The 11547-nt window shown below is 53.8% G+C and overlaps 1 protein-coding gene across 5 annotated transcripts in view; it reads right to left on the reverse strand.

Annotated features, from left to right (window-relative positions):
- The window catches only part of Slc12a3 (solute carrier family 12 member 3), a 34049-nt gene extending 24172 nt beyond the window's left edge, over positions 1-9877 (reverse strand). For 3 of the 5 annotated variants that reach the window (XM_041650669.1, XM_041650668.1, XM_041650666.1), the window contains exons 1-11: positions 9602-9877; positions 8555-8701; positions 7110-7185; positions 5390-5485; positions 5019-5158; positions 4598-4708; positions 3626-3737; positions 3293-3423; positions 1303-1387; positions 507-661; positions 184-291 (exon numbers count right to left, since the gene is read on the reverse strand). In XM_041650669.1, the coding sequence (XP_041506603.1) occupies positions 184-291; positions 507-661; positions 1303-1387; positions 3293-3423; positions 3626-3737; positions 4598-4708; positions 5019-5158; positions 5390-5485; positions 7110-7185; positions 8555-8701; positions 9602-9877 (1437 nt within the window). The remainder of the gene's footprint in view (positions 1-183; positions 292-506; positions 662-1302; positions 1388-3292; positions 3424-3625; positions 3738-4597; positions 4709-5018; positions 5159-5389; positions 5486-7109; positions 7186-8554; positions 8702-9601) is intronic. The other 2 variants (XM_041650670.1, XM_041650667.1) reach the window with 1 other exon arrangement.
- Positions 9878-11547: the final 1670 nt, after the last annotated feature.

Genomic DNA, 11547 nt, shown 5'->3' on the forward strand with positions numbered 1-11547 from the left:
CAGCCGTCTCCTCACCTGGAGACAGAGCTGTTTCCTTAAAGAGTTTGCTAGCCTGTCCCTTTCCCTCTACCCAGATCCATATCACATGACACCCTGAGGATTCACAGCAGCCTAGGAATCTGTCTACTAGGTGCTCGCCAGCAGTAACCCGCCACTCCCAGCGGCCTCTTTCTGCAACCTTACCTGGAAGACCTTGGCAGCAGAGACAAGACAGGCCAAGGCAGAGGACAGGGTGGCCCCAAAGATACCAGCTGTGATCAGGGGTGCAAAGGCGGACACCATGCTCATGGTCTGTGGGAATGGTAGGAGGCTGAGCTAGAAACCTTACTGTGTACCCCTTCCTTGGAGCAGCAGGCTATGGTCCTGACATCGAACACCCAGGGGGGCCCCGAGACCTACTCATAGGCAGGAGGTGGGGATGAGAGCCCTATGTGGGCAATAACTTCCCGCAGTCTCCTCTACCTCTCTAGCCTCGAGTGCCCTTCAGCCAGGCCCACCACTTGTACCTGGTAGTAGTTAATGAGGCCATAGCGGCAGCTGTGCCGCTGGGAGCAGTCGGTGAAGTTCCAGCCGTAGCCACAGGCCAGCCCTTCGCAGGTGCCTGGGCCCGGAGTCACTGTGTCATTCAGGTCCCCAGAGGCATCTCTCACCACACAGGAGCCTGAGAGGGAAATAGGTGTGTGTTGAGGGGTGTGTGTGTGTGTGCGCGCGCGCGCGTGTGCTTGTGTGTGTGTCTTTTCTTCCCTTCTGTCCTTTGCTTTACCCTCCTCTTCTATCCCCCAAGGCCTGCCACCTCTGCCAAGGAGGAGACACTGTGGACAGGCTGGCTCCTCCTTTATCCCGTGACAGTATTAATGGCAGTGGCAGGCATGGGTGTCTTTTGTTGTACCTGACGATCTGAGCAAGGCAGTTCTCTTGTTGTTGTTGCCCCCTCTAAACCCAGGCAGGAAGAGCTGCAGGGACCTGCCTAATGTCCTTAAAGCAGAGACCTGGCTCTTGAGCCTCTGGTGCCTATAGAAAAGTCCAAGTCCCCTGGCCACCTGTGCAGCTTGCCTCAAAGGTGAGTACTGGAAGCAAGAGCACCCGAGACTCGAGGAGGATGTTTCCCTGGTCTGGCTTCCCTCACCATGAAGGCGCTCTGTCACTGTAGAGGGGACAGATGCCGCAGGACCAGGGCTCAAGGGCCTCGCTGCCTAGCTCCCTCTGTTAGAAGCCAGCCCCACACAGCAGCCCCCTTCAGCCTTACTACAGAGCAGATCCTCTCCTCTCTTTCCCACCATCTGTGCTTTGCCGGCTACTCACCAATAGTAGCCGAGATGGCGAGGTAGGAGATGGTGGTCCAGAAAATGGCCATGAGTGTTCCCTTGGGGATGGCTACCGCAGGGTCCTGTGGGAAGGCATGGTATTGTCAGGCAGCCTGGGGCATTCCTTTGGGCCTCGGTGCCTTGGCAGAAGCCGGGGTGGGCAACAGACCCTAAGCTTGGACCCCCAGAACCTGTCCAGTCCTGGAAGAAGGCCCATGACTGAGGACCAACAAGAGGGCCATCACCCTGTGGTCCCAGGGTTGAAATGGATGAAGATGTGAAACCTCATTGGCTCAATATCCAACCCACAGGGGACCCTTGGCACGGCTCGCTGTGGGTAGCAGGGAGACCCATGCCTGGCTCTCCACCTCAGGTTTATCTGTGAGCAGTGGCAGCAGCCACCCACGGCTGGAAACTGATGAATCATTCGGGCAGCCCCGGACCCTGTTCACCTCACTGAGTCACGGGAAATCACCACTAGCTGATTAATGTGTCTGGCTCTCCAGCAATAAGGAGACAGAAGACATGCCCCAAACATTCTCCTGCTCCAAGAAAGAGATTTCTCCCAATAATAATGACACTCCTTACCCCTCACCCCCACCCCATCCACCCACACACAGGTCATAGCCTCCTCCTAGGCACTTTCTCCAACAGAACTTCCTGAGACGGCCTATGCGATCCCACCTATGCGATCCCACCCAGCTAGTGAGGAACCGCAGGGAGCAGGGTGTGAGGAGGGCGCCAACCTCTGGAGCCCCCCTGCAGTGCTGACCCACACTCCTACAGCCTCAGACTCCAGGACCTGGAACCTGAGCAGGGGCACAGGCTACTTTTCTACAGTTTCCTGTGGAGAGGCAATAACTGCTCCCCTCGGGAGACACAGACCCCAACCCAGGGGGAAGGCCACATCTGCCATGAACTAATTGTCTGCAAACTTCCCCATGCTCTGTGGGCCCAGTAGATAGGTAGCAATGTGGAAAGGAGACGCAGGCCAAAGGACAGAGGATATAACAAAGGCACCACCCCACCACGATCTGAGAGACATGCTGGCCCTGATACTGAATAATGGGGACGGAGGCTTGGAGACAGTGACAGTTAATGGGGCTTTAGAGGATTCAGGCTGTCTAAATACAGACCAGGCCTAAGGATGACCTGCGGGTAGGTACCCCTGAGGGTAAGTACTTCCGAGGGTGTTCTCTTGAGAACAGTGTGATAAGCAAGCACTTTGGTCCCCTGGCCTCACTGGGAGATCCAGGCCTCGCCAGCTGGGCAGGCTGCTTTCTATGTTGTCTCCAGGAACAACTGGGCTTACTTGCTCTTGGTTTTGGTTTGGTTTTCGGCCTGGCTGGCTCTGAACTCATTGTGTAGGCAAGAATAATCTTCAATTTTCCTGATCCTCCTGCCTCAGCTTTAGGAAGGCTGGGATTCTGGGCCTGAGCCACCATGCCTCACTTGCCCAGTTCTTAGTTCTGTGAGAAGCATGACTAGGGGAACACCTCCAAGGAGAAGGAGACCAAGGTCAGAGGGAGCTCTGAGTTGAACACGATGCCAGGCATGTCACTGGCTCCCTGGCTGGCACAGCACCATCTCATTGGTTTCTACAGGCAAAAGCCCTCCCATTGTCGCAATGCACAGCTCTTTGCTCTGCCGCTTTGAGTTCACTTCGCCACCATTCAGTCAACAAACACACTGAATGCCTAGCTTGTGTCTGACTCTAAGCAGGAAATGGAGACGGACACTGGCTGACACCTTACACTGGGAACACACCGTGCAGGATGGAAGGCCTGGGAAAGCTGTTGCAGGAGAGATTGCAAGGGGCACAGAACTTTGCAGAGTAACAAGAACAGGACATACTAGGTCTCTTAGTTAAAGGCCTGTCATGAGTAAATTAGTCTTCCGGGCAGAGCTGGGGTCCTGGGAATGATGGCAGGGTTCAGGGATGCATGTCCTCCTGTGGTGCCGGACAGTAAGGATGGGGCTACGCTCACCTTAAGGTCCCCGGAGATATTGGCTCCTGCCAGAATGCCCGTGGCTGAAGGGAAGAAGATGGAGAACATCCCAAAGAAGCTGCCATCAATGCCTCTCCAGTCAGGCACTAAGTTCTGAACAAAAATGTCCCCTGGAAAACCAATGTCCAAGTCAGAGCCACCCAGAGGGTTTGATCACCTAGCTGGGCCCTGTTGAACCAGAAATCGGCTCCCCAAAGCCTCTGGCCCTGGGAGAAGAAGATCTCAGCCCCTCGCATCCATTTAATGAGTCAGATGCACAGACCAACTGTCCCCACCCACAGAACCACTGTCAGGGCTCCTGACCTCACATACCGTGATAGCTGTAGAAGCCTTTGGAGGCCTTGTCTTCAGATGCTGGGATCAGTGTCCCCACCAGATAGTTGGCAAAGGAGACCATGATGACAAGAAAGAATAGCACCTGGGCCTGGAGCAAAGGACACCGAAGGTCAGATGCTCCGGCCTTCAGGGAACTGCCACGGTCCCTCATTCTGACCACAAAACTATTTCTTCATCTCAGTCAGACAGTGAGGCGTCAGGGACATGGCAGTGAGCAGGATGGTCTGAGATTAGAAACAGGCTGTGGTGGGATCAGGCTGGCGGCCTGGAGCAGCATCTCCCAGCCGCAGACACTCAGAAGGGTGAGTTAACCACAGAACCACCTGAGCCGGGAGGCCAGTAAGCAACACGGAGAAGAGAAACATCAGGCTCACACCCCTCCCAGATGGAAGGCTCCCTTCTGGTCCAGCCGGCTGGCTGTAACCCAGCAATTCTTCTCATGTACGAAACCGCTGACATTTGGCTGGATACGTGGACACAGGAGTTAGCAGGATCGAAGAGCACATTTTCCTGCCTCCCTTGCAGCCATGTACAGCTACAAGATCAGGTTACGGCCAATGGGGTGTGAGCAGGAGTGATATGTTCAACTTCTGACTTGAGCCTAAAAGTATGGGGTAGGGAATCCCTCCTTTCCTTTTGCCCTTCCCCTTTCCCTCTCCCTGGATCACAGACATGATGGTGGTAGCCAGTGTGGACCAGGAGACTAAGGGCCACACACAGGGATGGAGAGGTCACAGGATGGAAGGAATCCGCATGCCTCTCCCCACCGCTGTGGAAACCAGCATGCTGGCCCTATGCCACACTCTTTGGACGGTTACAGGAGACAGAACAGGGTCTGTCTCAGGGTCTATTTGTCCTAGCAGCAACACTGCAGTCCTAGCGGATACACTAAGAAGGGGCAAAGCCAGACCCAGACCCACCCTCTCATGCCCATCACCTCCTCCTCACCTTGGACTCCCACTCCATCCCAGCCAGAGAGATGGCCAGCAGCACGGTGACAGTGACCACGCCGATGATACGGATGTCGTTGATGGGGTCTACAATGAGTGTGCCGTACTCCTGGGGGGAGCAGGCGAGCTGTCTGTCCTGTCTTCACCGGTACTCCTTCAGCCCCCGCCCCGCTTTACTTAGGGCATACCATTAGATGATATTCCCCACCCCAAGGGCTACCGCATGGGCCTGGACAACATGGATCCTAAAAGGGGTCTTATGGGCATGGTCTGTAGTTAATGAGAATTTTATTGTCACCCGAAGTGACCAGACATAACTTTGGTCAATGGTAGGTAGGATTAGGCAGGAGAAGGAAGGCCTGGTCCAGTGTGAGAAACAGTATAGGGAAGCTCCCTCTGCCCCAGGCCCGGCCCCTCACCTGAAGCAGGTCCCGGACGGTCTCCGCAAAGCCCACAGTATGCATGGCCGTACCCACAGCATTGGCAAAGGCGAAGATGAGGCCAATGGAGCCCCCCAGCTCTGGGCCCAGACTCCGGGAGATAAGGAAGTAGGTGCCACCTAGCAGGGTCAGAGCAGGGAGCCAGAGAAAGAACAGTGTGCTGCAAGGGGTGGGCAGGACCAAGGGCCACAGGGCAGGCAACTGAGACCATCTTGAGAAGGAGAGAGCTCCCACAAGGTCCCATCTGGAGCCATATGGGCATTATGGGGTACACCCGGGGTGAGGAGGCAGCCCAGAGATCCAGAGCAAAAGCAAGCATCCAGGTGAAGATTACTCCGGGGAGAGCGCACCTGACTTGACCTTGCCATTGGTGGAGATGGCCGAGATGGAAAGGCCTGTGATGGATGTCACCATGACCGACAGCAGGATGATGAGCCAGGTGAGCACTGTGGGGGAGAATGCGAACACCCCAAAACTCAACACATTTCTCAGGTGAGACTCCATGGAGAAACCCGAGTCAGCCCCCCAGGTTCCCATGTGACCTGAGTCCCTTTCCTTCTCTGAGCCTCAGTTCTGAGCCTGAGAAACAATGGGTCTCAGCCAGACCTGTCACCCCAGCATTTGGAGGTAGAGAGTTCAAGGCCAGCCTGGGCAATACAGAGAAAGACCCTGTGTCAAAACAGAAACAAGGAGCTGTGCCTGGCGATACATCTTTAATCCCAGCACTCAGGAGGCAGAAGCAGGCAGTTCTCTGGGAAATCTAGGCCAGCCTGGTCTATAGAGAGAGTTCTAGAACAACCAAGTTTACATAGAGAGACCCTGCTTCAAACAACAACCCCCTTACAAAAACACCAAAATCAAAGCCAGTAATAACACCTGGATGTGGAGGCGCACACCTTTAATCCTAGCTCTCAGGAGGCAGAGGCAGGAGGATCTCTGTGAGTTTGAGGCCAGCCTGGTCCACAGAGCAAGTTCTAGGACAGCTAGGGGTACACAGAGAAACCTTGTCTCAGAAAACAAACAAACAAAATAGTAATAAGGACTGGGATGTAGCTAGGTTGGGAGTCCTGGGTTCAAGTCCTAGCACCACGTAACCCAGGTCTGATGGCACACACTTTTAATCCTAGTCCTTGGGATGCGACAGCTAAAAATCTAAGGTTCTCCTTAGTTACATTCTGAGTTTGAGACCTGGGGTATACATGATTTCTGTCTCAAAATGAAAACCAAGAGCTATGGCAGCTGGGAAATGGTAGCTAAGCGCTCAGTAAGTATAAACCCTCCACAACCCACACAAAAGTCCTAGGTATGGTGGCATGTGTCTGTGAGCCAAATATTGGGAGGAATCCTGGGCTTATCGACCAGTCTACCTAGTTAGTGGGGTCCGCACCAATGAAAGACCCGTCCCGAAGGAGGGGGGTGGTTCCTGAGGTGGATACCTGAGGTTATTCTCTGGCACCTGCACATTCAAATACAAACATGTGTGTGAGTGTGTGTGTGTGTGTGTGCGCGCACGCTCACTTCCCCAGATGAAGTTAAAGCGGGTCTATCTACCTCCTGAGCTAAGTGGGAAGTTCATGTGCCAATGTGTGAATAATGTCCAGGCATGGAAGGGAAGGTATCCACCTCTGTCAACAAAATCAAAGCAAAATAGTTGCCAGCACCTTCAGGTAGCAAAGGCCATTCTACTGAGCCTTGTACACTCACAATGGCTCTATAAGGCAGGTACAATCATCAGACCCACTTTCTTCAGGAGAGTGTTTGGAACCTCCACAAGGCTACCTAGCTCTGTGCCGGGCTCAGCATCTTCACCCGGGTCTTCTAGAATCCCATTTCCCAGCACAAATACTCTGAGACAGGCATTGGCTCAGTGGGATTGAGAGACTCACCAAGGAGCCCTGAAACTGGTGACTCTACAGCCAACGGTCCCTCCAGCCCCACCCTTCTCTGCGGCTGATGCCATCTGAGAGTGTGCTGGAAAGGAGAAGGTCTAGCCCCGCTGCCTCTACAACCCCAGGGGCCTTGGCCGGGAACTCAAGCACTTTCCCTCCTCCCCCAGGAGGCGTCACTCACCAATGCCCGCCTGCGCAGTGATCCATGGGAGCCGCAGGTAGAGGATCACACCCCAGATGTTGAGCATGCATCGGATCTGGGAGGGGGTGAGGTGACAAGTTTCCTGAGATGCCCAAGGTCAAACCCTCAAGGGCTTGTTCACAGGCCTGGGGACACCTGATGCATCTGATGCTTTCCGTACCCTGGGATCAGGCTGCCTGGCTTGGGAGGGGGAGAGGAGGACCGGTTTACATCCCACCTCCTCCCCTCCCTGACTTGGAGGCCTTGAATGGGCTTCAGCCTTCCCATCATTCACCCTGTTCCAAGCCCAAGACCCTGTGTCTGCCAGGTCCTAGCCATTGCCTTGGGCAGCTATCGGGCCAGGGCATGGTATACTGGAAGTGTTGGCACAACGACCCACATGGAGTAGAAATCCAAGCCCAGATTGTTCCCATATTGAAGACATAGCTCGAGGTCATCACTGGGGCTGAAATTCCGACTGGGAGGGCCTGCTGTGGCCTTTGGCTCTGCCAAGTACTAGGGCCAGGTAGGGGCATGTGTCCTTCACTCATGAGGTTTCTGGGGTTCTTGTCTGCTGAGATGAAAACCAAGATGAACCTGGTTCTGGACAACACAGATAAGGACATGCTCCAACCCTGTCTGTGAACCCCCAGGGGTGAATGAAAGCTCTGGTTCTGAGAGAGAAATGGTCACAGTGGGTTTGCGGAATTAGGATCAGAAGCTTGCCTCCTGCCTGCCAGGGCAGGGCTGACGCTTTCTCCTACAGTTCATCCCATCACCTCTATAGAACGCTATAGAGTCTTTCAAAGTCAAGGTCACTTGATTCTTTACAGTCCAAAGGCTTAATTATGCTCCAAGCGGTAGCAGGAAACACGCCTCCATTAGGATGCACTCTGGGGTGTGTGCCGGGGCGGTCATGGGTTGTGGAGGGGATTGTAGATGTGTTAGTGCTGCCCTCTGGTGGCTCTATGGGGGAATTTCTTCTAATTACTCCCTAGCAGGCATTGATCCAAGAATTTTCATAGCTATAAACCAATTTAATGCTCAATTTTACTGATGAGGAAACTGAGGCAGGGAGTGGCTAGGAAGATTTTCTAAGGCTATGAGATTAGTGAGTATCTAAGCAGAGATCTTCCTAGGGTTGGATCTTGGCCAAGAGCACACAAGAAGCTTGGGAAGCCTTCATCAAGTACAACTGGAGGTCACTGTGTTTCTTCTCTCAGTCCCTAGTCCTGGCAGTGTCCCCCTAAACAGACTGTGGATGCTTCCTCTCCTCACTTTTGCCCCTGGGATGTCATCGCCACCATCATCATATAAGGAAACAGAGGGCCAAACTGAGCCCAAGACCTAACCTGCCCACGAGGATCTGAGAATCAAAGCTGAGGCTGAATGGGGCTCTACCCCCACCCTTTCTTGGCATCAAGTTCCAGTCCACACCCACTCACCATCACCCCCTTGACCCAGCCGAAGCGCACAGGCTCCCCAGGGCTTTTCTCATTGCTGGTGCCTGCTTCGTCCTCCGCAAGTCCATCAGTCAGTTCCCGGCCTGGCCGTCCATCAAAGGCCAGGGCATGCAGGTGGCTGCCCTCCTGCTAGGGAAGACCAGCAGAAGTCAGGAAATGGGAGTTGGGGGCTGAGTGTCTGTGTTCAGCCCTACCTGCCCCACTTTGCCACACAGGAAGCCCCTGGACAGCTTCCTAGAGGAAGCCCCTGGACAGCTTCCTAGACACAATGTGCTTGAAACTTGGAAAGACACCAAGGAGAGCTAGTCAGCCTTCAGAGGGCTCCTCCCCCTCTAGGGCCGAGGGCTGGGAACTGACAAGCTCTCAGTATGAGAAGGGAGACAGATTATTTGACCCTTGGGAGGTGAAGCGGTTTGACTCAGGTCACACTCTGGGTCTCTGGTACAGATGGACTTGAACCCAGGCCGCTACCCCAGCACGACAGGTCTTCTGGTTTGTACTCCTGGGACTGCAGCCCACGCTGGGGCCTTCTGCCCTTTCTTCCCAGCACCTCATCTCAGCATCCCTGTTTCAATGGGGGTCTTGTTCGGCCCTTCCGGAGGGCTGTTCGGAGGCAGAGAGGAGGACTGGGAGTTAGGCGAGTCCCTGCTCCTGAGCCAAGAGTAATTCTGTCCACTGTCAATGAGGAAGTGAGGTCACAGGGTTTGGGTTGTCCAGCTTCCCAGAGAGCAGAGCCAGCAGGCTGACATCTGAGCGGGCCTACTATGCTCCCCTCTCACCGTCTCTCCCAGGGGCGTGCAACTGCACTTGCATGAGCAGCCACGCCATCTTTGGGTCACCAGTGCCTGGGCCATGAGGATTATGTGTGCTCTGAGCTTCATGACACTGGCCGTCCACTAGTTCATTTGAATATCTTGATCCTGGAGGAAGATTCCTAGCCGTCTTCCCCACACAGATGACAGAACATGTTGGGTGATCAGACCAGAGTCACACAGCTGGCAAGCGGCCAGTCTCCCAACTCGTACTTACCTTGAGGAACGAATGCAGGTCAGCCAGGGTGGGCCGCACCTTCCGGGGCTCGCCCGGCAGAGCACTGTTAGCGTAGTGTTCATAGGCAGGCACCACGTCGATAGTGTTGTAACCAAAGGTGCGCATGTACAGGGTGCTGCCGTGTGTCAGGTGGCTGGGGTGGCTGCTGTCACCGGCGGCCGGTGGGGGCTCGTCGGCCCCCAGCAGGGTGCTGATGGTGAAGCGCCCACTGCACAGAGCATCTCCTGGCATCTCTGTCGCAGGTAGCTCCGCCATGACGACTCTGGGTATCAAGGGTGGGCAAGGACACCAAGGGTGGCTTTATAGGCTGGGCAGAAGGCGGGAGCTTGTCCCAGACTGCCCATGGCTGGTGAGCAGGGTCTCTGCCACAGGTGGGAGGCGGAGCAGAGCCAACTGCTGTCCTGCCCCCATTTATTTGATCATTGACACGGGGGAGGGGTACTTAGGAGTAGGAGGGCTGGGCTAGCTGCGTCCAGAGGCAGCTCTTCTGAGTCTAGGGTAATAGAGGGTCTGCAGCTAGGCCCCAGGAAGCAGCAGTCAGGAGAAAGGACCCGGAGAAGGCCTGTTACAAGTGCCCGCATTACAGTCCTCTCACTGGGGTCACAGGGTATCTCTTCCCTTTTATTTACTAGTTTGAGTGAATGTCATTTCAGGACATGCATATTAAAAGGAAGTCTATCTTCTGATCTCTGTCTCTCGGTGTCTTTCCTGATACATCTCAATATATACAAGCCATTATGATTATGGCTTACAGGAGCATGTGAGTGGCCTCAGACCAGACCTGCAGTCACTTCTTGGCCGACAAACCCTGAGGGCTTGGTGCTAGCCTCCACTCTCCAGGGCTGACACAGTGTCATGCCTGAGCTGCACATCCACAGGCTTGGCCTACAGAGTTGTGGTTCACAGAGCCCAACTGTGCCTTCCCTCCCTGGAGCCACAGAACGCTCTCATGGAGCAGACGGCTGGTCACTGAAGGGACCCTGGGTTTTGAAACATGAATTAGTAGATGCTTGATGTGTTCTACAGAAACAACGGCCATGTGGCTGCGAGGGCTCTCAGAGTCGGTTCCTACACTGACAGTCCCACCCATGCTGTCTTTTCCCCCAAGAGGCTGGGTGTTTAAGGACCGACAGAGGTGAGGCCTAAAAGTCTGGCATCCTGCCCTGCCTCAGGGTTTCCCTGGATCATCTGAAGCTTAGGGTCTACACTACAGCCTGCTTCCCTCTGCTCTCCCAGACAGGCCCTGGACGTTCATTTCGCAGTCTGCTTCTAGGGTGAGGCAACCCAGCCCCTTTCAAGAACTCAAGAAGACTGTGCATGTGCACTGCCGCTTTATTCACAATAGCGAAGAATTGAAATCAATAAATACATGAATAACACAAAGTTATACGTATGCATAACTTGTGGGTGTGCACACGCGTGCACACAAATGCTACTCAGCTCTAAAGAGAAAGACGAAGTTAAAAGTTTTTCAGGAAGAGGGATGGTCTTAGAATGAGTATTAGGTGAGATCCACAATCTCAGAAAGAAACAACACATTTCCCATGTGGCATCTAGACAAAAATAAATGTCCGTGTATGGACAGAAGTACCTGTGGGTACAGTATAGCAGGAAGAACGAACAAGAAAAGCTACATATTGATGAGGAAGGACTGAATGCAGGAAATGACACAAGATATGAAATGGGGGAAAGCTAATGTTTTTCTCCTTCTAACCCTGCCACAGAGGTTTTTGGTTTGGGTAGTGAATAAGTGCAAGAAAATATATATTCGATACTAAAAGTGTAAAATACAATGTGAAGTTTCCCAGCTTCATTTCTGTGTAGTTCATTACGCTGCATCAACTTCTGATATGGTAAATTTTGGTGTGCAATGCTTCTTATTTATTTGCAAGATTTTGGTGTTTTGGAACAGGGTTTCACTGGGT

The sequence above is a fragment of the Microtus oregoni genome, unplaced genomic scaffold, assembly GCF_018167655.1.
Source record: "Microtus oregoni isolate MIOR12 unplaced genomic scaffold, Mior012 000004F_ref0000308, whole genome shotgun sequence".
Classification (NCBI taxonomy): Eukaryota; Metazoa; Chordata; class Mammalia; order Rodentia; family Cricetidae; genus Microtus; species Microtus oregoni.